Here is a 26405-nt window from a genome sequence, read left to right on the forward strand (position 1 = left end):
GAGCTGAGGAGGCGAAGGGAACCCCAGAAAGGCCCTATAGCCGCCAGCAGGTGTCCTACAGGGGGAGAAAGAGGCACCAGAGCAGGCAGACTGAACTGAGAGTTTCAGTACTTTGTCAGCAAGTTGGGTAGAATTAGGGTTAGTTAGGTGGAAAACTGTGCAAAAGAAGTTAAATTGGAAAAGAAAAGTTGTACAAGAAAGGAACCATCTTGCTGGGATATGCTCTGTAGCACCCAGGGTCAGCTCACTGGGCCCATGATGGTGACATGGACCTCCCCAACAGCAAAGCCTCAGAGGCCCGCTCTGGTCTCAGCCACTTTGTTGCTGTGACCACAGGTGGGTGACCGACACTGCAGGACTGTTTGCTCATCCACAGCCTAGTAACACCAGCCAGGCTAAGTTCAATATGGTGCAGACACTGACAGGGAGCCCTGTGGTGGGGGGTTACCACCCCCTGAACCCCACCCTCAGCTCTGATGTGTCCCACATTGAGGGCTGTGCTGTGGGAAGAGGGGGCATTTCCAAAACTATGGCAGGCAGATGCCTCCAGCTCCAGAGCAGTGAGTGTCCTTCCCGGAGCTCAGCAGCCTCGGCTGGCGTCAGGGGTAGCTCTGCTCTCCAGGCTCCACATGGAGGGTCTCACCATTGTACCCCATCAGCCTGCATGTCACTGAGATGATTGGGAGCACAGCCTGTCGCAGATTCTGGGCGTGACCTGGACACGTATGTGCTGCATCCCACATGTGTGCATCTGAGATGAGCAGGCCCCTGGCTGGAGTACTGGGAGCATAACCTGTAGCTCCCAAGCCAAGAGAGAGTCTGAAGCTATAGCACCATGGTTGGTCTGGACACACAACACAGGCCCAGGCTCAGGGGAGTGCCCAGAAGGTGCTGGTGCTGCCAGATGTGAGCTCACTGACATGACCATTATTCTGGTGGCTGTCACAACCCAGCATGTGCCTGAACAGGGTCCATAGCATGTGTCCAACACCATCCTACTAGCTCTGGCCCTGGCTGGGGCCACCCCTGGCTGGAATCCAAGCCCAACTACTCATAGGACAAGCCGGGGTGTGGGATAAGTCGCAGGCAAGACCATATCACACAGGCAGCTTTCATCCCCCACCCACCTCTGCCCCCACACCCAGAGAATGTCCAGCATTGCACTGAAAGAGGTAACAGGAAGGAGGGTTACCTCTCCCACAGGTCCCACATGCTGGGAGACAGGGTGAAAGTTCCACATGGAAGGGAGGGCAGCCTCTTGTGGCCCGGGAGGAGTCATAAGATAAAAATAAATCCCCAAATTGCCTCTGAGGTTGTGGCTGGGAACAAAGGATTCCAAGCCAAAGGCAGGGTCCAGGCTCTGCAGAAAGGGTACAGAGTACAGAGGACAGAGTGAGACAGCCCCAGCCTTGCCTCAACAGGACCATGACACCTGGGGCTGCAGTTCTGTCCTCAACAGGACCATGACATCTGGGGCTGTGGTTCTGTTGTGGGGTGTCCTTTGTACTGTAGGTCATCAGCATCAAAGTCCCTGACCCCCACCCATCACTGTAAGTAGCACCCCCCACTCAATGTGACAATGTGCCTGTGACCCCAGTTGTGGGCCTGCAAAGAACTTCCAGTGTCCTCATTCTCAGCCTAGACCCTGGGAGTTGCTGCACCCTTGTGGTGGCCGGGGAAGCACCCTCTACTTGCATCCTCTGGACCCCTCCAGACTGCAGCCAACCTCAGCTTCCCAGGGCCTATAGTACAGTCTCTGAGTGAGACCATATCCCCAGAGCGAGAAGGACCCAGATAAGGCCAGCTGTTTGGAGCCTGTTTACCTTGCTGATTAGCATGTGCAGGGCTGGGACCAACATATGTTATCAAGTTTGCTCTGTTCTAGAAATTGCTGGTAGGACAAGCATGTAGCTCACACCTATAATCCCAGCACTCTGGGAAGTTAAAGCCGAAAGATTCCTTGAGCTTAGGAGTTCAAGACCAGCCTAAGGAAGAGTGAGATCCTGTCTATATAAAAGGTAGAAACTAGCTGGACATGGTGGTAGGTGCCTATAGTCCCAGTTACCCAGGAGACTGAGGCAGGAGGATCACTGGTGCCCAGGAGTTTGTGGTTGCTGTGAGCTGTGACTGCACCACTGCACTCCAGCCTGGATTACAGAGTGAGAACCATTTTAAAACAAAACAAAAAAAAAAGAAACCATGATGGAGACACAACCTAACACAGGGCAGATGGTAGGGCCTTGGGAAGATGTGCTGGTTTTCCTCTCCTGTAACTCATTTGTCGAGGAGCAAGACTGATTAAAACAAGCCAAGACGGGATTCCTGGTGTCCCAGCCAGACTTCCCAGCCCCCCGTGCACTGAGGCAGAAGCTCAAGAATCCCCCAGACTCCCTGATATTAAGAGATAATGCATTCTCCACCTAGAGAGGAACCTGGAATCACAAGTGGTCTCCAGCTTGAACCAAAACTCCAGAGCTTCTCCAGCTCTGTGAAGTCTGTCCCTTCCTCAGCCAGGCCCAACCATGAACTTTCCAAAGCACAACCTCTGGGCCACCCCATCCTGATAAACCCAATGCCCACTCAGGACCCCAGAAGTGGCATATGCCGAGGCACCAACATTAAGCCAGAATTGTCCTGCCCATACTGAGGCACCTGGGAAGGCTGGGAGCCACACCAACACCCTAGCCCCTGCAACTAGATGTGACTGTGCTAGCAGAGCGCAACAGCTCAGGGGTCCACTGGCGGGCCAAGCCTGTGAAGCTTGCACCATCCAACATTTCTAGGTACACAAGGACCTCCCTTCAACCCTCACTCATAAAATACAACTTAGTCACACTCCCAGGGCTGTCCTCTGTATTTCTGCCATCTGTGTGTTCCTGAAGTGTGTCCCCAAAGGAAAAAAAGCTAAGGGAGGGGCCACAGAAGCCAGTCCTGCCTGGGCACATACACACTCATTCATAGGGAGGCTGTTGTTCCCACAGGTCCAGTACTGTCATGGTGGGGGACAAGGGCCATCTACAAAAAGGGATAGCCGGCGAGGCGCCTATAGCTCAGCGGTTAGGGCACCGGCCACATACACTAGAGCTGGCGGGTTCAAGCCCAGCCCAAGCCTGCTAAACAATGATAACTGCAATAAAACATAGCCGGGTGTTATGGTGGGTGCCTGTAATCCCAGTTACTTGGGAGGCTGAGGCAAAGAGAATTGCTTAAGCCCAAAAGTTTGAGGTTGCTGTGAGCTGTGATGCCACAGCACTCTACCAAGGGCAACATAGTGAGACTCTGTCTCTAAAAAAAAAAAAAAGGGACAGCCATCTTGCCACCTGGTGTCCTGGGCTCCTGTAACACTAGAGAACAATGCCTGCCTCTAACCCAAAACAACTCACACCAGACAGGAGAGTCTCCAAGCTAGCCCAAGACAGTTGAGTCCTCTGCACATTTATTACAACGGGTCACCAGTAGCAACAGGGGCAGGGGACAGGGAAACCAGACTCATTTGCTCTTCAGATAGATCTTGGGGGTCTGCCAGCCTTCGGGAGCTTCCTTCAGGCCTGCCTTCAGCCAGATGCGCTTCAAGTCTCTCTCGAACTTGATCTGCAAGGACAGCAGGAGAGACCACCAACTAACCCGTGGCAAAACCATGCATTTTCAGCACTCTGCCTGTGCAGGGCTGAAGAGGGGCCCACTCACTTGCTTCCGTTTCAGGCGTCCTTCCCGGACCTTTCGCCGCAGAAATCGTGTCCTCTTGACCAATTTTCGGTACTTGTGGTGGTTCATCTTCCGCCGGCGGATCTTCAGCACATTTTTGCACTGCATGCAAGGTGCATCCTGGACCCCTTCACCCTTCTGTTTGGCCCCTTCTCCCACCTGACTAGGTGGACATTCATAAAACTCCGCTGCAGCCACAGCCCCAGGGGCCCCAGCATTCAGTCTGGGCATGAGGTGCTGGGCAGAGAGCCAGCTCTCCAGCGGGCTAATGGACATCTTCCTGGGGACTAGCATCTCCTCAAGCTCCAGCTGGGCCCCCTTACCAGGGAGGGAGACAGCCTTCCTTGGGCCCTCTGGCTTTGTGCTGTACTGGGGCCTGTGGGCATGACTGCCCAACACTCCTGAGAGAGGCCAGGGCCGACTGCAGCCTGCAGAAAACAAGATGACACAGTCACCCCTCATGAGGCTGTTGGGTCCAGGGAGCAGCAAGTCCATACCAGATAGTGACTACTGGCACTTTACTCCTGGCCCAAAGGCCTGCTGATCAGGGCAAGACCTTCCCTTGGCATACTTTGGAAGTTTACAGGGAGAAGGGTTTGGTCAGAAGGTCGCCTGCCTGCAGCTGTCAAGGGGTTGGGTTGCTGAGACCCACAGTCCTAACCAGGCGCTTACCTGCCCAGGGGACAGCCTTGAGAAGCTGAGAAGTCAGACGCGCCAGGAACATGTTCTGTGGGTGGCGGTCCCAGGCGCTCGGGGAGCTGGAACACAGCGCTGTTCAGATCACGCGGGGCGGATGGCTGCGGCCTCAGCAGTCGCAGGCAGGTCAGGACTGGGGCCTCCCCACGGTCCTGACTCCAGATCCCCAGCCCACAAAGAGGACGCTGCTTCTGCCCAGCTGCGTGACTCCGCAAGCCCCTCGCTCTCCCCAAGCCTCGGTCTCGCCCCGAGAGGAGTTAAGTCCACCACGCCACCTAGGCTCCCAGGCCCGGGACCCGGCCCCAATCCGGCGCTTCTCGAGCAGCCTGACACCGGAATCTCCTTGGCTGTTCCCGGGGTCCACCCGCCGCAACCACCGCGCCCTCAGGCCTCCCCCGACCACCCCCAAGCTCGACTCCAGCGGTCCAAACTGACCATTCCGCCGTGTAGCCGGGCACTTCCGGTCCGCCTACAAACCGGTCCCCGACCGCAGCAGCCGCCTGGAGACGCCCCCTAGCGTCTTCAAAGCACCCGATTCCGCGTCGGCGCAGGCACCGCGGGCTCTAAAGGCTCAGGAACAGCCCTTTCCGCCCCAGTCCCCGGGCCGCCCCGCCTCGGCACTTACGGGAGCAGGAAAACAACATTGCCCAGAATCCCCAGAGGTGCTCTCTGCTACTGCGCGCTCTTCATCCCGCCTCGTTTCCGGGTCTCTCAAGTGCCTGAGTAGCGGGCTCAATACTGCGAAAGTGACGTTACCGGAAACGGAAGTTGAGTTTAGGGGTCGGTGGAAGTAGAATCCGCAGTTTCCTCTGTTTGATCTAGAGGCCCTCGCGTGCCTGTGTGAGGATGAGTGGCAGACAAATGATGGCGAATCAGTCCGAGCTCCCGCCGCTCTCGCAGCTCGGACGCCGCGAGTCGTTTGTGGCCCGCCGCGCCAGTGTGCTGGGGCGGAGCTGGGGGCGCCCTGCCGGGAGGGCCTCTCGCAGGTCCAGGTCCCCGCGCCCATGCCGAGTCAGCAGCCTGCTGTCTCTCCCAGTCTGCGCCTAACGCGGAACAATGCAACACTTCTTGCGTAGGCCAACCTTTTCCGTAAGCAAGCCCCCATTTGGCCTGCACAGAAGCTTGCTTTGCAGGAGCGTCTTCCAGAGAATCTTAGCTGTACGTGGCCAGGCCGCGTTGTCCCCAGCCAAAAACCTGGCTAAGCAGTGAGTGGCAGAGAGGAAAGGCCAGTGCGAGGACTGAAAGTGCAGGCTCCGGGCCCAACTCTTCCACTGAGGTCACCTGGTGACTATTGCCTACCTCCCAGAGAGGCTGCTCAAGGGTCCCCAAGGAAGGTTTATGACCATGTTCACCTGGCCAGTGCAGTATGCAGAGTCCAAAGAGCAAATGATTATGTTGAGAATACTCCAGGAACAGGCAGGGAGTGCCCCCCTCAGGGGGTGGCAACTTTGGCCTTCAGCTTTCTGAGGTGTTGGAGTGCAGATAAGAGTCCCTCCCCGAGTCAGGGACCAGTAGGAGAAAGGGGATGTTGACATTTCAGTTTGAAGGGGGCCAGGATGAACTACAGTCCCCATCCCAGGAACTAACCAGGGTCTGACCTTTGGGAGGTAAGGTAAGAAAACCAAAGCCTGTTAGGGTTTTTGTAACCCAGTAGGATCCAGGCTAAAAGGGAAGCTGGGGGCTGAGGCATGGCAGCTGCTCATTCACCTCAGCAGCAAAGCATCTTCAGTTGCAGGACCTGCTCAGGAAGCAGCAGACAGTGGCCACCCTGATGAGGGCCCATGCCAGATTTGTGGATTGCATCCCACAGAAGTGACAGGAACACTTGTGGAAGGTGTTAGATGCTTGTGTGAGCTGAGCCTGCTAAGTTAGAAGTTAGATGAGCTGGAGCTAGACTAGGAAGATCAAACTTTCATTGAGATCTGAGGAAGAAACATTGCAGTGGATGAATTAGGGAGGGGTTTTTGCTATGATTTCTAATCTGTTTAACAAAGGAACTCAGGCTCAGCTCCTGTAGCTCAGTGGTTAGGGTGCCAGCCACATATACCAGGGCTGGTGGGTTCAACCTGGCCTGGGCCTGCTGAACAACAATGACAACTACAACAAGAAAATAGCCCGGGCTTGGCACCTGTAGCCCAGTGGTTAGGGTGCAGGCCACATACACTGGGGCTGCTAAACAACAATGACAACGACACCAAAAAAAAAAAAAAAAAAAAATAGGGCAGTTCCTGTGGCTCAGTGAGTAGGGTGCCGACCCCATATACTGAGGGTGGTGGGTTCAAACTCAACCCTGGCTAAAGTGCAACAAAAAATAGCCAGGCATTGTGGTGGGCACCCATAGTCCCAGCTACTTGGGAGGCTCAGGCAAGAGAATCACCTAAGCCTAAGAGCTGGAGGTTGCTGTGAGCTGTGACGCCACAGCACTCTACTGAGGATGACAAAGTGAGACTCTGTCTCTTAAAAAATAAAAATAAATAGCTGGGCGTCCTGGCGGGCGCCTGTAGTCCCAGCTACTTGGGAGGCTGAGACAAAAGAATTGCTTAAGCCTAAGAGTTTGAGGTTGCTGTGAGCTGTGATGCCATCGCACTCACTGTACTGAGGGCAACAAGTGAGACTCCTGTCAAAAAAAAAAAAAAAATGGAAAATATCCGGGCATTGTGGCAGGCACCTATAGTCCCAGCTACTTGGGAGGCTGAGGCAAGAGAATCACTTAAGTTCAAGAGTTTGAGGTTGGCTCAGCACCCGTAGCACAGTGGTTACGGTGCCAGCCACATACACTGAGGGTGGCGGGTTTGAACCTGGCCCGGGCCAGCTAAAGAACAATGACAACTGCAACAACAAAAAACATAGCTGGAGCTTGGCACCTGTGGCTCAAGCGACTAAGGCACCAGCCACATACACCTGAGCTGGCGGGTTCAAATCTAGCCCAGGCCTGCCAAACAGCAATGACGGCTGCAACCAAAAAATAGCCGGGTGTTGTGGCAGGCGCCTGTAGTCCCAGCTACTTGGGAGGCTGAGGCAGGAGAATCGCTTGAGCCTAGGAGTTGGAGCTTGCTGTGAGCTGTGATGCCACAGCACTCTACCCAGGGCAATAGCTTGAGGCTCTTTCTCAAAAAAAAAAAAAAAATAGCCCGGCATTGTGGTGGGCACCTGTAGTCCCAGCTACTTGGGAGGCTGAGGCAAGAGACTCGCTTAAGCCCAAGAGTTTGAGGTTGCTGTCAGCTGTGATGTCGCAGCACTCTACTGAGGGTGACATAGTGCAACTGTGTCTCAAATAAAAAAAAAAAGAACTCAGTCTATCAAGGAAAGTACACAGTTCTTGCACATATTTTTGTTTTTCACAAACTGTTTCTAGAGGAAATAAGATTTTTTAGAAACTTCAGAATTTTTAAAAATTTTGCATCTGAAGCCTGGAAATTGGAGGGGCACTAAGGGTGGAAGGGGCTGAGGGTAGACCTAAGGGTAGGCTCCACTGTAGCCCAAGTCTTGGGTCATAGAAGCCACAAACCAGGCAGGGCTCTGCTGTCTTTTTTTTTTTTTTTGTAGAGACAGAGTTTCATTTTATGGCCCTCGGTAGAGTGCCATGGTGTCACAGCTCACAGCAACCTCCAACTCCTGGGCTTAAGCGATTCTCCTGCCTCAGCCTCCCGAGCAGCTGGGACTACAAGGCGCCTGCCACAATGCCCAGCTATTTTTTGGTTGCAGTTCAGCCGGGCCGGGTTTGAACCCGTCACCCTCGGTATATGGGGCCAGCGCCCTACCGACTGAGCCACAGGTGCCGCCCCCGGCTCTGCTGTCTTGTCAGAGCCTGGCAGTTGTGTTCAGGAGCCCTTTTGGATCAGATTATACCAAGACAGTAGCCATTAAGTTTTGAGGAGTTTTATAAGCCAGTTGCTAAACAGCCATTACTTTAAAACACATAAACTTACAGGTAAATTATACTAAAGATAAAGGGCAGGGTGTGGTGGCTCTCACCTGTAATCCCAGTACTTAGGAGGCTGAGGCAGAGAGGATCACTTGAAGCCAGGAGTTCAAAAGCAGCCTGGGTAATACAGTGAGAAAACAAAAGATATGCTCAAAACTCGTCACTCCCTGTTTTACTATTATGGTGTTAAGGTTATTATTGAAGTATTGTAAGTGAAGAAGGAAAAACCATATAAGGGTTGCTGCCTTCAGTGAAATTATGTTGGCAACTTGACATTGCCACAGAAATTAAAAAAACAGGGCCTACCTTCCCCTGCCCCCTTTTTGTGTTTGTCAGACATTTATTAATACACTACAGTACACACTGTGCCTGAGTCTCGGGATTTCTCAGTGGCTGGGTATCTGGACACACAAAACGGGCAAATCTTTTCTATGCCCTGCTCTGCACAGCATAGTCTTGGCCCCTCTGTTAGGTAGTAACTTTGCCTTGGGATGAAGAAGTTGTCAGTCCTACTTGCCCACCACCAGGTGGGGGCAGCAGGATGGGCTGTCTTCCTGGGCATGAGGTGGACCACTCTGTTGGTTTCATTAATGGTCAGCATGTCCTGGGCCGCCACACTCTCTAGAAGGTGCAGGTGAGGGGGCCCCCGTCTGCTCCACTGCAGGTACCATCTGCATGGTGTGGGGGCTGCGAACCTGCTGCCAGGCCCAACTGGGGCATGTGGTGTTGGCCCCTAGCCCCTCCTGTATTCAAGTCATCTTTGTCGTGCAGCTGTCCACATAGCTGTTGAAGGTGGTTGAGGTGAAGGTATGAACTGGGCACAGGCAGGCCTAGAAGCACAAAACAGGCACTCCCAGGACCAGGCTTGGTCTGTCCTGAGTGTGTGAGGGGGAGCTTCTGCTGGGACTGCATGATCCCATCGGAGCCTAAGCTGGTGGTCTCATCCCAGCCTTGGATGCAGATGAGAAGGGGAAACAAAGATGGCAGCCTCATAGACCCTGGGCAGGCCCTACTGCATAGGCACCCCCATGGCACACATCCTCTAGGGCCCCGAAGCTCAGTGCCTGCCATAGGAAAACTTGCAATCTGGGATCAGACCTGTGACTGCCTGAAGTGCAAGGCTCACCTTGCAGAGTGCTTGGGAGGTGACCACTCGCTGCAGCCATGTGTCTCCTATTTGGGTTTCATGTGTTGCTCCTCCCTGGCTGGCGTGACCCCTGTTCCTGTTCTTTCTGCAGGCAAATGAGCCATGGACTCCCAGCAGTGCAGGGGAACCCTAGCAAGAACAGGGGTGCTACAGCCCCTCAGTTTGCCACAGCTGGGTCCAGGCTGGGCACTGTCCAACTAAAGCCCACCATGCATGCTCCAGCCTGAGCCCTCAGGAGGGGAAGCCAAAGCTACTGTCTGGCGTTAAATCAGGCTCCAGGTCCCAGAGCTCAAGGGCACCCCAAGTTGGCAGTAGCATCTAGCCCCATGCTGGGGTAGCCCTGGCTTCCCCTACCCCTTTACTGGCCCTTGGGGCAGTGCCATAGCCCCAATCATCTGCTGCCCATCTCAGGCATAGCTTGCATCCCCACTCCAAAGCCCTTCAGCTGGGGAAACAAGCACAGGACCTCTCACCTTGGTCTACCTGTCTGGTTAGCTCCAGAGAGGGCTCTGGAAAGCAGAATGTCTCAGGCCAGGACTGTGGCTAGCTGGGCTGTGAATAGGCAGAGCTGCCCTTTCTGGGTAAGACTCAGCCTCCAGGGTGGCAAGCCGGGTCCACTGCCAGAGACATAAGACTAGAAGGTTCTGAGGATCCTGCCTCCACTGTGTCCTCAGGCTGTGTCCCATGCCAGGGTTTCTCCCCCTCAGCACTGCTTACACTGGGGGTGGAGGACTCATTGCCATCCTGTGTACTCAGGGTGTTGAGCACTGTCCCTGGCTTGCACCCACTGGAAGCTAGTAGCATTCTCCCTCTTCCAGCTGTGACAACCAAAAATGTCTCCAGACATGGTCCCCTAGGGGAAAAAATGCTCATGTGTCCCAGTGGACCATGTCTCTCAGATCTAGCTCCACTGCATCCTCCTGGCTGGGCCCCCCACTGCCTGGCACTGTTTTCTCCAGTCCAACTCCCAGGAGTGGAAATGGTTAGGACTGTCCCTCAGGGCAGGCCATCTATCTGGCAACCTCCCTGGGACTGGGAGGACAGGTAGAAAAGGGCCAGGAGTTTCGTGGAGAGGCACAGCACACTCAAGTTTCAGGGTATCCCAAATCTTGGTGTCAACCTCAGATGCTTCCCAGGAAAGACCCTTCACCCAGGAGAGAGGCAGGACCTGTAACCCCCCAGATCCAGAGGGGTTCTGCAGAGTGAGGTGCAGCTAAGGGAAGAGACAAGCAGGAGCCTCACAATGAGGATCCACTGTGGAGTCAGCTAACATGTTCTCCAACCTAAGCCAGCCAGTCAGCCTCGGCTGGGGCCACCATGGAGCCTGTTTTGCCATCTGCTGGTACAGCAAGTCTTGGATCCTGCCCTGGAATCTCACCACCCTGCTGGGGGGACTCCACCCATAGCACCTGGCCTGAAGCACTCAGCAGGGCCCTGTGTAGTGTGGGGCCTTGGCACTTCTGCCCTCCCTCAGGGACCAGGGCCCAAGGCTTGCCAACCCAGCTCTCCACATCTGCTTCAGGACACAAAGCTGCTCCTCTGCCCACAAAGAAGCCAAAGAGCAAAGGAGTTGCAGGAGGTACCCTTACCTCCCAAGTCCAGCTGGGGCACTTCCCCCACGGGGCTTTTAGAGAAGGGCCTGCTGTGTAGGCCAGGGACTCTAGTGGGGGCCCAGCCAGGTGCCAGCAGCCAGCCAGAGGCAGTGCATGGTGTGGGCAGGATGGAGGGAAAGCCCCTGTGGGCAAATGGGATCATCTGCAGACCACTTAGAGCTCAGGGGACACACAGGTGGAGAGCTCCCCAAGCCCAGCCCCACCTACACAGTTGCTCTCAGGCCTGGAGTGCAGCAGAGGGGTCCCGCCAGGAGTAAGTGAGGGGATGGAAGAGGCAACAGTTCTTAAAGGGGTGGTGCTCAGAGGTATAGGCTCCCTGGGGGAGCAGCACCTGACCCAGCCACACTGTCCATTCCTGGGAAAGAGGGAGTGGAGTAATGAGGTGCCAATTGGCCCCTGGAGGCCCAGCCACCTCCACCAGAGGCTCCTGTGTGCAGGGCAGGGAAGCCATCCATCCCTGCGTGGGACAGGTCACCAGCCCTATGGTTTGCACCTGTGACCTTGAGATCTGGCAAGGCCAGCTAGCCAAGGAAATAGGTGGCTGGAGCCCCACTTTGGTAAGGTGGATCGTGTTTCTGCCACTGAGCCCAGGGGTGGGAAGGGGACTGGGGTCCTTGCATCCTTGGGCAGCAGCTGGCCCCACAGCTTGGAGGTGCCTCTCAGGAGGGCTGCAGCCCAGCTCCAAGTACCAAGGAAGGCCTGCCCAGCAACAGCTTCTGATGCCCTTCAGGTGCTGCTGGTACCAGCAGAGCTTGGGCTACTAGTAGTGGTCACATGTCCACTGGCCAAGACACAGCCATAGTGGCCTGCACTGCTAACCTGCCTCTCCTCCCAGATACCCCAAGGCAGCCTGTGGATGAAGCCTCAGCCTGAAGTCCAGTGTACCCCCCTGTAAACCCCAAGCTGGGTACTGTTAGAGGTGCCAGACTGGGGCATCACCACTGCTGGCCAACAGGCCCTGGATAGCGGTCCATCTTCAAATGGCAATACCCAGCCTGACCAGCAGACAGCCACACACACCTGCCCTTCTCACCTGCCACCCACCCACTCACCATGCATAGGGGCAACTCTCCAGGTGCCTGGCAGATGTAATGGGCTAAAATCAAAGCCCCTCAAGGCTAAGACCCCTACAGGATAGCTTTATTTCCAAACCTCCCACTACAGCCTCCAGGAAGCAGCCTGTCATCCTGAGGGGCACAGAGCTCAGGTCCTTCATGAGAAGAATCCAGCAGCCCAGACATGCCGAGGACAGGGAAGCCACAGCACACCTCGATAAGCAAAATGACAGCCTACAAATCTCCAACGTTCCGAATGTCCTGAGCGGAGAGGTGTTTATTCAACCACATAAAATGCATATATATAGGAAACTTCTCCAAGAGCTGGTGGCCTGCACTCAGCATTGCGCAGATAAAAATATACGACTTTCAACACAGATCTAAATACCTTCACATTTAAAAAATCAGAATTCTCTACACAAGTTTTAAGCTGACAAAATTCAAGTTCTGAGTTTTCATACATAGCTTTAACTTGTTTAAACTCATGTTTATTTACAACATGGATAGAGAATAAGGGTTACTAAGGCCATCTTCTCACTGTGAAACACTGCAAAATATGTACATAGTACAACCTAATATAGGCAAAATTTCTAAAAATCATCTTTCTTGGCTTAACGTAATTGAGTAGTGGTAGGGGTGAAGAGGTGGCTGCCAACAGATAGCACCAAGCCACACCACAGGGCCGTATGGGTTTGCTCTTCCACTGAGCTGCCCGCATGGCTGCTGCCGAGGTGGACAGGTATGTGCCGAGCCCCAGGCCGGCCTGGAGTACACCTCACCATCCCCTCAATTCCATTTCCAGAAAGAATCGTGCTGCAGGGCCACTTGGCCGAGGCGTGCACAACAGAGAGGGGTGAAGGGCAACCGCCAGACACCCTCTAGGAAGGAGCCTGTGGCCACTAGTCACTGGGACCCCGCCTCACCTCCGGTGCCTGCTGTGCCCAGGGTGGTCCCGCTCATAGCGATGGCCTGTGCGCTCGTATGACCTTGCACGCTCCCGTGGCTGATCTCTATAGTAATGACTTTTCTTCTTATATTTTCCAGCATTGTCTGCCCGCTCCCGTGACCGGCTTCGAGAACGGGATGAGCTCCGGCTCTGAGACTTGTGTGGCTTCTGAGTGGGACACTTGTAGTCCTTGGACTTCCGGGAGCCCTTCACCTCAGAGCCTTTGTAGGGAGCACTACGGTGTACCTGTCTTGGTGGGGAATCGCTCCGGCTCCGAGAACGGCTTTGTGACTTGGAGCCACCAGATGTTGAGCCACTGTCACTCTTCCTGTGAGGAAAGACAATGTAATCACACACGACACCTGTCACAACCAAGCCCTGACACGCCCACAGGATCTCACAGATGCATGAGCTCCAGGTGTGGAGAAGAAACCACCTCAGGGTAAGAACCACAATCCCCAAGAGTAGCCATGCTACCTCCTGCCATCTGGCAAGAACACCCCACCCCCACCAGGTCTGGGCCTCATTGGGGAACCCCAAGGCACCTCCTCTTAGGAGAAGCAGATCGTGATGGGGACCTCGAGTAGCTCTGCTCACGGCTTCTACTCCGACTTCGACTTTCTCGCCCCTTTGGCAAGCTGTCAGCAGGATGGCAGCCAGTTACAGACATGCGGTCTCTCCAGGCAACCCTGCCAGCCACCCAGGCAGCTCTGGGCATCTTACCCATTCACAGGGCTGTCAGCTTTGGTTTTCTTCGTGCCCTCAATTCTCCTCTTGGTACTCTTCACAGAGAGTGGGGAAGCTTTGTTCCCTTTACCTTCTTTGGGGGATTCTACTAGAATCAAGTATAAGAAGTTAAAATCCAAAAACCAGAAAGCTTATTGGGTCAAAAAACAAGTTAGCAGAGTGAGATAAGGATATTTCCATGGATCTCAACTTCCTATTCTGAGCCTGTGGTGTGTGACAGACGTGCAGAAAGGCCCTTTTCCCCTTCACCTTTCCTCAGGGACCTGGTGACAGGCATCAGGCTGACCTCTAGGGTCCAACAGTACAATCTATTGTCCTAAATTATAAAATTTTCATTTGATGATAAGTTAACTAAGTACCATAAACAAAAGCATTTCATTTTTTAATTTTCTTATTTTTGGAGACAATGTCTCACTCTATCACCTGGGTAGTGCTATTGCATCAGCCCAGCTCACTGCAAGCTCAAACTCCTGGGCTCAAGCAATTCTCCTACCTCAGCATCCCAGAATGCTATGATTATAGGAGTTGGCCACTGTGCCTGGCCCAACTAACTTTTCTTTTTTTTTTTGTAGAGACAGAGTCTCACTTTATGGCCCTCGGTAGAGTGCCGTGGCCTCACACAGCTCACAGCAACCTCCAACTCCTGGGCTTAAGCGATTCTCTTGCCTCAGCCTCCCGAGTAGCTGGGACTACAGGTGCCCACCACAGCCAACTAACTTTTCTATTTTTAGTAGAGACGAGGTCTCACTCTTGCTCAGGCTGTTCTCGAACTCCTGAACTCAAGAGATCCTCCCATCTCCACCTCCCACAGTGCTGGGATTATAGGTGTGAGTCACTGAGTCTGGCCTATGGCCCAACAAAAGCATTTTAAAAAGCCTGTCTGGGGCGGTGCCTGTGGCTCAGTTGGTAAGGCGCCGCCCCATATACCGAGGGGGATGGGTTCAAACCCGGCCCTGGCTGAACTGCAACCAAAAAATAGCTGGGCGTTGTGGCAGGTGCCTGTAGTCCCAGCTACTTGGGAGGCTGAGGCAAGAGAAGCGCTTAAGCCCAGGAGTTGGAGGTTGCTGTCAGCTATGTGATGCCATGGCACTCTACCGAGGGCCATAAAGTGAGACTCTGTCTCTACAAAAAAAAAAATAATAATAATAAAAATAAAAAGCCTGTCTGGGGCGGCCTGTGGCTCAGAGAGTAGGGCACTGGCTCCATATATGGCGGGTGACAGGTTCAAACCCCATGCTGGCCAAACTGCAACAACAAAAAAAAAAGCAGGGTGTTGTGGCAGGTGCCTGTGGTCCCAGCTGCTCGGGAGGCTAAGGCAGGAGAATTGCCTAAGTCCAACAGCTAGAGGTTGCTGTGAGTGCTGTGTCCACGACATTCTACTGAGGGCAACAAAGTGAAAAAAAAAAAAAAAAAAAGCCTGTCTGGGCTCGGCGCCTGTGGCTCAAGCAGCTAATGCACCAGCCACATACACCAGAGCTGGCAGGTTCAAATCCAGCCTGGGCCTGCCAAACAACAACTACAACCAAAAAATGGTCACGCGCTTGCAGGCACCTGAAGTCCCAGCTACCTGGGAGGCTAAGGCAAGAGAATTGCTTAAGCCCAGGAGTTGGAGGTTGCTGTGAGCTGTGATGCTACAGCACTCTACCCAGGACGACAGCTTGAGGCTGTCTCAAGAAAAAAAAAAAAAGCTGGTCTGTATTCCTCACTAATGAAGACAAAATTCTCTCAAGACTCGAGTCACATTTCAAAGATAATCAGCATCCAGTGCCTACAAGGTGCTCAGACAAACTGCAGGTTCAAATCCAAGAGAATGTGGGAGGAGCACACAACACACCATAACAGCTCTAAAGAGTCACCAATCTTCACCCTTGTGGGGAGCAGACTCCTGCCCCTAACACTCACCCAGCTTAGGGGCAGGTGAGAACCCTGCTGTGCTGTCTGCAGCCTGTGCACCTCCAGAGAGCAGGCCCCGGGCTTGTGCCTTTGCCTCCTCAATGGCATGCTTTCTCTTTTCCACCTCCCCTTCCAGGTGAGTCAGATCAACCTGCAAAAACCAGAGTCCGTCCACTCAGCACCAGAGGCTTTGGTCAAAGCTAAATGCATATGTTACAGGAAAAAAACCAGAAGAACCTTTTTCCGTGTATAAAGCTGTAGGATTTTTAAGCAGATTTCTTGAATTTCTTCTTCAGTTGCTCCAAACAAAAGAAACCAATGAGGACGACTGGGCAGAGGGATCTGTAAACACAAACACTGTCACAATTTTCTCATCAGCTGCAGGGCCAGCAACACTCAGGGCAATAAAAAAACAGCCTACTGGCCACCAAAAAGTTTGGCGCAGATGAGCATAATTAGAGAAAAACTACACCAAAGTTACTGGAGGCTAGAGAGTCAACCTAGAAGCTCCTTGTGGAGCAACACACTGACCTCCAGCGTCCGGGCGGCGAGATAGATGCAGGCACAGGCAATGCTCTCAGGATGGAACCGCACAAAAACATCGGTGCGAAGGCTGTCATTCATGTAATTCCTAAAACCCAAATGCAAGAAGAATTGCAATGCTCCCTGGCAACCTGGGACAGCCGTCTGCAATATCTATAGTCACTACTACTCCAAGCAGTCTTAACACTAGGCTCAGAGCTAGGCAGTCCTGTGAATCCCAAGAGAAACATTCTAGCTGCTTTTTCTGAATCAGAACAGGAAAGCAGAGAAATTACTGGGGAACAAAAAAGCTGGCTGAATGTCAAACAATGTGTTGCTATGAAAGAGAACCAACTTCAACTTTACTTTTCCCCCCTCAACCTTTGCCCTGCTCTCATGCAAAGCACAGTACCTTAGAAAGAAAATGTCTACTGTTTTGGTTAAATGTATCTGATTAAAGGAATCTAAATGCTCAAAATCCATAGTGCAGAGAAACATGCAAACTCAAATGAACTGGCTGAATGAGAAGTCTGGGAGGCTGTTGTGAGACAAGCTGTCCTCTTGAGTTCCTTTTCCTCGAAGAGTGGTCACAACCTGGCCCTCCTCTGGATGACCAAGCCGCAGCTTCCATGAGGGAGTCCACTTAGAAAAGGGAAAAACACCCCTGGGGTGCAATTCAGATGCATGGGACATCATGCAGAGGAAGGCTCAGTACCCAGAGGGAAGTCCTCTTCTCAGTTCTCAGGGTTATCAAAGAATCGTTTCCAAACTGTCCCATTGCAACAAGGAGTCTTAAAACGAACATTCATAAAATCAGACAAAGCAATAAAATACTAAAAGTTTCATCACAGTTAGTACATTTAAAAAACTTTATCATATTGAGAAAATATAAAAATGTTCATTTTTATAAAATTAAAGTTTTAAAACTGGCTACTTTTTAGCAATTTTCTTTGAATATATTTCTCTAAGATTTAATGGACTAAAATCAGACCTTATACTCTTTATCAATACCGCAAAAACAAAAAATTAATCCCATGGGGAAACAGGTGAACAGGTTATGGAGTCACTCCTCTAACACACCCCAGTAATGGCAGCCATAGAGTTAGGCCACGGCCCAGGACGTCACACTGTGACAGGGCTTATTCCTCCACCTCCCTCCCCTCTTGTATTCTTAACCGTGAATAAAACCTGGAGAAAGTGACATACAAACCCACTCAAATTTCTAAAAGATAATTCTACAGATGCCTCCTAGAGGCACCTGGCTCTAGACGCTCTTGCTCCAGGCATCAAAAGGAAGCCGGTGTGATGGCCAAGTAACTACATGTCCTGGGAGCAACTTTGCAAATGAACAACACAATGGTGATAAAAGTAACCATCAGTAACATTTTTCTAATAAAAAATTTTCAGTATTCAAGTAGTAATAATATTAATCTATTAACTTTTAAGTCTTAAAACAAATGAAATCTTCAAAACACATTTAAACTTAGTGCTACTATTTGAATTAAGTTACAGTATTTTTTAAAGTGTCCATGGAATAATTTAAAGATGCATACCTTTTACTAGAATGTGTCAAACTCGGTTGCTGAAAAAAGCAACCATAGGACTTCCAGAAATAATAACATAACCCCACACTGACAGTATGAATTCCCATCAGCCAATTTGTCGCTTCAATTTTTACAACTTTCCATAGAACTTTTTAAAAAGAGAAAGGTACTGCATCTTTATTGTATAGGTACAGCAGTTTTAAAGGAACAAAATTCAACTCAAGACAGTTATCAACTCTAATCAGTACAATTACCAAAGCACGACAGAGGATAACAAGAAGCACAATCGCCAGAACCACAAGCAGCAGTCGGCCGTGACTATGCTATCGGACGCATACCACCAGTCTAGAGCCAGCCTTCGGTGGAGAGCCTGCACTGGATTGGCTGAAGACGGCCGCTGTCCCTGCACCAAAGCGCTTGGACAGCAGAGGAGAAGTCTTAGTCACTTACCCTCAGAGGCTACCCTTTGATTGAAAGAGTACAGAAAAGGAAAGTCAAAATAGGTTCTCTGTTAAACATGTCATAGCACCAGACAATTCAGTCAGCAAATTAAGACCCTTACAGACTTAACTCTGTGGGAAAAATTTACCTAAATGCCCCAAACACTAAGTTGTACTGCAGGTTTCATTTCTAGCACATACATGCATTATTAAAATCAATCCCAGGATTATAGCAAAACTTCCTCCCTCCTCTCCTCCTAAGGAATGTACTTTTACCAGAGATAATAGTACTCCTATGTCTACACTGTCATCTGTCACCTTGGATTTCCCTGGTAAAGAGCCCACTGTGCAAAATCAGCAGCCCCAGAGGGAAGCCTGCTGACCGTTCAAGGGTGGGGGACATAGGAGATCCAGGGTTATAGGGAGGAGAGGGGCCACCTACCGTCATGCCAGTGCCTGACATTTTGGGAGTCTGATTGGAATTTACAGAGCAGGAACACTGGGCACTTGGACAACTCCAGCCCACAACCAAGTCATGGGACCGACTACCCACTGCCCAAGTGCCTCAAATCAACATATTCCTGCACTGCCCTTGCTGGTCTCATAAAACAAGGAAGGTCAACTCACCATGACGTCTGGACCAGGTGTTGGTTACGCTCACATTCTAACACCTGAAGGTACATAACGATTATCTGGAAGATATGGGTCAGGCAGTTATTACCAAGAACCTGACGAGCCCAGAATTCAGATTTTGTGGGTGTCCATGCAAATAAGAGCCTCATGCTAGACCCCAGGAGTGGCTCCTGGTTACACATGTGGTGGATGGCTCAGCTGGAGGGGAGCTTTTGCTGATGCACCTGCTGCCTGCTTTTGCAGCACACAGCATGCATTCATGTGAAGCCCAAGCTGCACAGCCCACAGCACGGAAAGCCTAGTTCTTCAAGGGGCCGATTTTCATTCTTGTCTTCAACATCTTTTCCACCAGTGAGGTTAGCCTGCCCTAAACATCTCTGTACCCCAGTTATCAACCCAAACAAAACACAATGTGAAAATACTTTCAGCAAATGAAGAAAAGCACTTATATCAGTGATGGATAATTTACCATCATGAATTAATGCTAAAACATCTAACAAGCAAGAGACACTATGAGGAAACCCAGCAATAAAAAGGGGATGAAACCAAAAATGCAAACAATATTTTTTTTTTGTAAAACACATTTTTTGTTTAACAGAAGACCCTCAAGATGTCATAAGTAAACTTAAAGTACTATAGCCATGCTTCTCAATTAATACATGCTAAAAAACTGCTTTAACTCGTTTCAAAGTAAAAGGGTTCAATTTTTTCCAATTCCCCCCAGAGAGGAAACAAGACCATTATTAAAAAGCCAGGTGCCATGGCTCATGCCTGTTATCCCAGCACTCTGGGAGGCTGAGACAGGTAGATTGCCTGAGCTCACAGGATCAAGAACAATCTGAGCTAGAGCAAAATCTCGTCTCTAAAAATAGCGACAGACACCTGTAGTCCCAGATACCTGGGAGCTGAGGCAAAAGTATCACTTGAGCTCAAGCGTTTGAGGTTGTTGTGAGCTATGACAACAACCCCAGGCACTCTACTGAGGATGACAAAGTAAAACCCTCAAAAAAAAAAAAAAAAAAAAAGACTAGGGGCAGTGCCTGGGGCTCAAAGGAATAGGGCACCAGCCCCATATGCCAGAAGTGGCAAGTTCAAACCCAGCCCCAGCCAAAAACTGCAAAAAAAAAAGGCTATTATTAAAGTATCTTTAGAAAATTAAGTGTTGAGGGGTGGCACCTGTGGCTCAGTGTGTAGGATGCCGGCCCCATATACCAAGGGTAGCAGGTTCGAACCTGGCCCTGGCCAAACTGCAAAAAATAGCCAGGTATTGTGGCAGGCGCCTGTAGTCCCAGCTACTCAGGAAGCTGAGGCAAGAGAATCGCTGAGGTTGCTGTGAGTTGTGACGCCACAGCACTCTACTGAGGGTGACATATTGAGACTGTCTCACAAAAAAAAAAAAAAAAAAAAAAAGGAAAAGAAAATTAGGTGTTGAGAAAAAAAAAGTGTCCTAAGAGATTTTTTTTTTTTTTTTTGTAGAGACAGAGCCTCACTTTATGGCCCTCGGTAGAGTGCCGTGGCCTCACACAGCTCACAGCAACCTCCAACTCCTGGGCTTAAGCGATTCTCTTGCCTCAGCCTCCCGAGTAGCTGGGACTACAGGTGCCCGCCACAATGCCCGGCTATTTTTTGGTTGCAGTTTGGCCGGGGCCGGGTTTGAACCCGCCACCCTCGGTATATGGGGCCGGCGCCTTACGGACTGAGCCACAGGCGCCGCCCATCCTAAGAGATTTAATTTTTACAAGTTCACCACTGTTTTTGAAAGCCCAAATTTAAAAGATGCCATTTATGAAGCTTTTTTTTTTTTCTTAAAGACAAGAGTCTCCTTTTGTCACCCTTGGGCTCAAGTGATCCTCTTGCCTCAGCCTTCCAAGTAGCTGGGATTACAGGAGCCTGCCACTACACCCAGCTATTTTTAGAGACAGGGTCTCGCTCATTCTCAAGCTGGTCTCGAACTCCTGAACTAAGGGGATACACCCACTTCAGCTTCCCAGAGTGCTAGGATTACAGGGATGAGCCACAGCAGTTGACCCATTCACGAAGCTCTTAAAATACATTGCTAAAATTAAGAGATGAGGGAGGCACCTGCAGCTCAGTGGGTAGGGTGCCAGCCCCACATAGCAAGGGTGGCGGGTTTGAACCTGGCCCCAGCCAAACTGCAACAAAAAATAGCCTGGCATTGTGGTGGGCACCTGTAGTCCCAGCTACTCAGGAGGCCGAGGCAAGAGAATTGCCTAAGCCCAGGAGTTGGAAGTTGCTGTGAGCTATGATGCTACAGCACTCTACTGCCGGCAATAAAGTGAGACTGTCTCAAAAAAATAAATAAATAGATAAAAATACAAAATTAAGAGATGATACTAGAAGACTAATGAATCAAACATTATTTTGAGATTAGAGATATGAACTAGAAACCAAGTTAAGGACGTATCGAGTACTCTTCAGAGCCTTCAACAGCAATGAGAAGAGAAGAAAAGAGACAGCTGGACTGAGGCAGTGGCCTGGGTGGACCCACAGGGAGGCCAGGCACACACCCACCTTGTGAGGATGTTTAACATGGACGCAGAAACCCAGCTCTTTGAGAACTCGTCTTTCTGCTTTTATAATTTGGTTCTTTAGGTTAACATAATCTTGATCCAGTAGTAAAGGCACAGGTTTCCTACAAAGACAAAGCACATAGTCCACATAAGAGACAAACAAAAGCTTGGTGTCTGTAGCTTAGTGGCTAGAGCGCCAGCCACACACACACACACACACACATACATATAAAAAAAAAGACGGCGCCTATGGCTCAAGGGAGTAGGGTGCTGGCCCCATATACCAGAGGTGGTGTGTTCCCGGTGCCAAAAACTGCACAAAGAAAAGAGAAGAAAAAAATAGGCGGGCATTGTGGCAGGCGCCTATAGTCCCAGCTATTTAGGAGACTGAGGCAAGAGAATCGCTTAAGCCCAAAGAGTTTGAGGTTGCTGTGAGCTGTGACGCCATGGCACTCTACTCAAGGCGACAGCTTGAGACTCTGTCTCAAAAAAAAAAAAGAGTCAAACAGAAGTAGGTCTTTCAAATCCCGTAATTACCGCCATGTGGTGAGACTCTAATACGTGCAGGCATAAACACAATAGAGACATCACTACAAAGTCCACATCCAAAGTTCCATTCTTTAATTGGAAAACACCCCTCACATCCCACAGCTAACCTACTTATTTTGCTCAATAATCTCCCCCCCCAGCACCTTACAGATAAACATCTCTCTGAATAGACACAGACCAAGTGTAACAAGGGTCTTAGGACCCCATTGCACAAGTGCTAAGTGCCCAATGTCTGGATCAAGATACAGGGGTCCATGTTTGAGGTAAGAACGGTAACCAGAGGATCAATGAAAGTACAATAAAAACAGACAACTATGTTTCCAAAGAAATTCCGTTAGTTTAAGGAGCATGAAGTCTGGGGCTTGAGAGCATAAAGTTTGGAATTACAGGTGTGGTGGCTCACACCTGTTATTCTAACACTCTGGGAGGCTGAAGCGGGTGAATTGCTTGAGCTCACGAGTTCGAGAGCAGCCTGAGCAAAAGCAAGACCCTGACTCTACTAAAAATAGAAAAACTAAGGCGGGCGGTGCCTGTGGCTCAAGGGGGTAGGGTGCCAGCCCTATATGCCAGAGGTGGCGGGTTCGAACCCAGCCTTGGCCAAAAAAAAAAAAAAGAAAAAGAAAAACTAAGGCAAGAGAATTATTTAAGCCTGAGTTGAAGGTTGCTGTGAGCTATGACGCCACAGCACTCTACCCAGGGTGACAGATTGAGACTCAGTCTCAAAAAAAAAAAAAAAAGTCTAGGCTTAAGGACTATGGCAGTGGCTCTCAAATGGGGCAATTTTGGTATCCCAGGGCCACATGAGGCTTTGTCTAGAGATGTTTCCAGCTGTCATACTGAGCCAACACTGAGTAGGGGAGAGCTGTGCTGGTAAACATCCTATAACACACAGGACTATCCACCATGACTGAGAATGATCCAGCCCCAAACGTAGGGGGTGCATTCAGAAACATGTGGGAAATGAGAAATAACAGGGCTGTAAGCTGACCTGGACCAAGCAGGAAACTACTCACAGCCAACCAGGGTCCAATCCCTCACGTGAACAGCATCTGCTGGGGACCCTGTGGGCAGGCCCAGTTCTAGGTGCTTGAGAATATATTAATAAACATTCCACACCTGTATTTTATTTTATTTATTTATTTTTTTTGAGACAGAGTCTCACTTTACTGTCTTTGGGTAGAGTGCCATGGCATCACAGCTCAAAGCAACCGCAAACTGTTAGGCTCAATCAATCCTCTGGCATCAGCCTCCCAAGTAGCTGGGACTACAGGCACCCACACAACGCCCAGCTATTTTTAGAGAAGGTGTCTCACTCTGGCTCAGGCTGGTCTCAAACTTGTCAGCTCAGGCAATTCACCCACTTTGGCCTCCCAGAGTGCTAGGACTATAGGCGTGAGCCACCTCACGCAGCCTTACATTTCACAACTTTAAAACCTCACCCTGACTTGGCTCCCATAGCTAGGGCTCCAGCCACATACACTGGGGCTGGTGGGTTCAAACCCGGCCCGGGCCTGCTGAAAAAAATGACAACTACAACCAAAAAATAGCCAGGCATTGTGGTGGGACCTGTAGTCCCAGCTACCTGGGAGGCTGAGGCAAGAGAAATCGCTTAAGCCCAAGAGTTGGAAGGTTGCTGTGAGCTGTGATGCCATGGCACGCTATCAAGGGCAACATACTGAGACTCTGTCTCAAAAAAAAAAACAAACAAACCTCATACCCACTCTGGGAGGCCGAGGTGGGTGGATTACCTGAGCTCAGTTTGAGACCAGCCTGAGCAAGAGTGCACTGCCTCCCTGCACTGTCCACCTCCTTAAGTTGACCTGATTTTCACAGGCAGACTCACATCACATGTACTACTAGTGCAGTGGGCAGTTCCTTATGGCAACCACCTCTGTGCGCTGACCAGCCTGTTACAGTTGCTTGGGTAGTCAACTGTCAGAAGTTCTGCTGTATTTCCTTACCTCCACGGAATGCTTCACAAAGGACTAGATATAAAAGAAGCCTCTAAAAATAGCTGGGCATTGTGGCAAGTGCCTGTTGTCCCAGCTACTTGGGAGGCTGAGGCAAGAGAATCACTTAAGTCCAAGAGTTGGAGGTTACTTGTGAGCTGTGACGCCATGAGCACACTACCGAGGGTGACATAATGAGACTGTCTCAAAAAATAAAAATAATAATAAAAAAAAAACCCAGACCTTAAATTTTATTACAGAAATGTTATTATAACTTAATAACCATAAAAAATGAGACAGATTGGCTCAGCGCCTATAGCTCAGCAGCTAGGGGGCCGGCCACATACACCAGGGCTGGCAGGTTCAAACCCAGCCCAGGCCTGCCAAACGACGACAACAACTACAACCAAAAAATAGCCAGACGTTGTGGCGGGCGCCTGTAGTCCCAGTGAGGCTGAGGCAAGAGAATCGCTCAAGCCCAAGACCTTGAGGTTGCTGTGAGCTGTGACGCCACAACACTACCGAGATTTACAAAGTGAGACTGTCTCAAAAAAAAAAAAAAAAAAAAAAGAGAGAGAGACAGGTGTTTATGGCAGCTCTAATAAAGACTTACTTTTTCTCTCTGAGCTGTCGAAGTCGATGAAACACGTTGATAACATCTCTTATTCGTCTTGGAGCTTCTTCTATTTTGGAGGCCAGGTGAACACAGGCCATTGACACATGCTGAAATACAAGCATCACAACAAACAATGGTTGTTCAGATCCTGACTGCCCCCAAAGCTTTAAGGGCTATTACAAGCAAAAGGGATCCCACATAAAAGGATATAGCACACCTCCTGGTTGGTGGATTTTTTCTAACAATCTCAAAAAAAATGTAACCTAATCACGTATATCCTTAGTCTGCAATTAAACACATGCACACAAAATTTACAAAAAATAAAAAAGGCAGGTGGCGGCGCCTGTGGCTCAAAGGAGTAGGGTGTTGGCTCCATATACTGCAGGTGGCGGGTTCAAACCCAGCTCCGGCCAAAAATTGCAAATAAATAAACAATAAAAAAGGCAAAGGGGTGGCCAGTGGTGTGGCTCGTGCCTGAAATCCTAGCACTTGGGGAGGCTGAGACAAGGAGGATAGCTTGAGCCCAAGAGTTTGAGGTTGCTGTGAGCTATGACTCCTCAGCACTCTACCCAGAGCGACAGAGGGGCTTCCAAGACCCTCCAGAGAGATCAGACTAGAAGACAGGTCCTCTGAGCAACTGTGTACACAGTTGCAAAAACAACAAAGCCAGGTTTCCTCTCAGTACACAGCAGAGCTGACCGCCTCCCTGCACTGTCCACCTCCTTAAGTTGACCTGATTTTCACAGGCAGACTCACACCACATGTACTGTTAGTGCAGTGAGTAGTTCCTTATGGCAACCACCTCTGTGCGCTGACCAGCCTTGTTACAGTTGCTTGGGCGGTCAACTCTCATAAGTTCCGCTGTTATTTCCTTAGGAAAGAACCCGGACAGGAAGCCCTTACCTCCATGGAATGCTTCACAAAGGACTTGGTATAAAAGAACCGCTGGAACAGCACCTGCCCGGTAGCCATGGCCACCTAGAGAAGAGGAAAGTTCCCATCACTTTGAGTCTCCATCATTCCTGGCATTTGGAAATCGGCGGGTTCCCTGAACCTCCCACACAGAGACAAACACTAAAATGTTTTCCACGTCCACAAAAGGCTCTTCAAGTCTGCTCGCTTTGAGGCCCACCCCGCTGGCGGGCGGGATGGCAGGGGATTGGGGCCAGGCTCCGGTGGAAGGTCAAGGCCGGGTCGGGGTGAAGCGGGGTTCAGGGCCCGGGTCGGGGTCATGGTGGAGCAGGAGGCCGTGGTCTGGGTGGTGCGGGACTGGCCCTGGCGCCAACAAAAGGCCCACCGCTGCCCGGCGCCGGCGCGGCGGTTATGGGGCTGGGGCTCGCGGCTGCGCCTAACCTGCGGCAGGCGGAGCAGGATGCCGGCCGCCTGGATGAGCTCGCAGCCCACCACGCGAAGGTCGGTCTCCGTGTCTGTGTCCAGGCCGCTCGACATGGACGGCGTGAAGCGGAGTTTGTCGTCAGGCAGCAGGCAGTTCTCCAAAGTGATGAGCACCCCGGAGTACAACCTGTCCCCGATCAGCACCCCCTGAAACCCCTGGGCTGCGCTCCCCAAGCCCGGGGCGCCGGTCGCTGCCGCGGGGGCCGCCGACCCCGGAGTCCCGGTCGTCGCCGCCGCCGCCGCCGCCGCCGCCGCCATTTTGTGCTGCCGAGTCCCCTTCGGCTTCTTCCCGCAGGGCGGCTCCTCGCGGTGCCCCATGACCGCCCCGCCCCCTCGCGCCATTGGTTATACGCGTGGGCGGTCCCCGTCATCTTGCCGCTATTGGCTTTGCTACCTGCCCATCACCGATGCGCTTGACGCCGACGCTAGAACCCAGCAAGCTTTGCACCCAGGTCTGACAAGGAAGTGCGCCTGAAACCTCCGGATGGCGGGAGCTCGA

The 26405-nt window shown here is 51.2% G+C and overlaps 2 protein-coding genes across 18 annotated transcripts; both read right to left on the reverse strand.

Annotated features, from left to right (window-relative positions):
• Positions 1-3399: 3399 nt before the first annotated feature.
• On the reverse strand, positions 3400-5542 carry AURKAIP1 (aurora kinase A interacting protein 1). 6 transcript variants are annotated; one of them, XM_053575017.1, is made up of 4 exons: positions 5027-5139; positions 4378-4553; positions 3688-4133; positions 3400-3591 (listed from the first exon to the last, which is right to left on the reverse strand). In XM_053575017.1, the coding sequence occupies exons 2-4, from the start codon at positions 4427-4429 to the stop codon at positions 3490-3492; spliced, it is 600 nt and encodes a 199-aa protein (XP_053430992.1). In that variant the 5' UTR covers positions 4430-4553; positions 5027-5139; the 3' UTR covers positions 3400-3489. The 6 variants fall into 6 exon arrangements, with proteins under 6 accessions (XP_053430992.1, XP_053430994.1, XP_053430995.1 ...); XM_053575019.1 differs by having other exon boundaries at positions 4378-4463; positions 5027-5135; XM_053575020.1 differs by lacking the exon at positions 5027-5139 and adding an exon at positions 4837-5014 and having other exon boundaries at positions 4378-4463.
• Positions 5038-26197, reverse strand: CCNL2 (cyclin L2). Of its 12 annotated transcripts, XR_008376802.1 has the most exons (14): positions 25865-26195; positions 25415-25489; positions 24509-24618; positions 21399-21519; positions 18861-18925; positions 16259-16358; positions 15965-16069; positions 15737-15878; positions 13811-13922; positions 13633-13725; positions 13065-13415; positions 11294-11441; positions 9022-9156; positions 8380-8443 (listed from the first exon to the last, which is right to left on the reverse strand). XR_008376802.1 is itself a non-coding variant. In XM_053575012.1 (13 exons), exons 1-12 carry the CDS (start codon positions 26162-26164, stop codon positions 8392-8394), a joined length of 1626 nt encoding a protein of 541 aa, XP_053430987.1. In that variant the 5' UTR covers positions 26165-26195; the 3' UTR covers positions 5038-5139; positions 8377-8391. The 12 variants fall into 12 exon arrangements, 10 of the variants coding, with proteins under 10 accessions (XP_053430987.1, XP_053430984.1, XP_053430985.1 ...); XM_053575012.1 differs by lacking the exons at positions 9022-9156; positions 11294-11441 and adding an exon at positions 5038-5139 and having other exon boundaries at positions 8377-8443; XR_008376803.1 differs by lacking the exon at positions 11294-11441 and having other exon boundaries at positions 8386-8443.
• Positions 26198-26405: the final 208 nt, after the last annotated feature.

The sequence above is a fragment of the Nycticebus coucang genome, chromosome 22 (genome assembly GCF_027406575.1).
Source record: "Nycticebus coucang isolate mNycCou1 chromosome 22, mNycCou1.pri, whole genome shotgun sequence".
Lineage (NCBI taxonomy): Eukaryota > Metazoa > Chordata > Mammalia > Primates > Lorisidae > Nycticebus > Nycticebus coucang.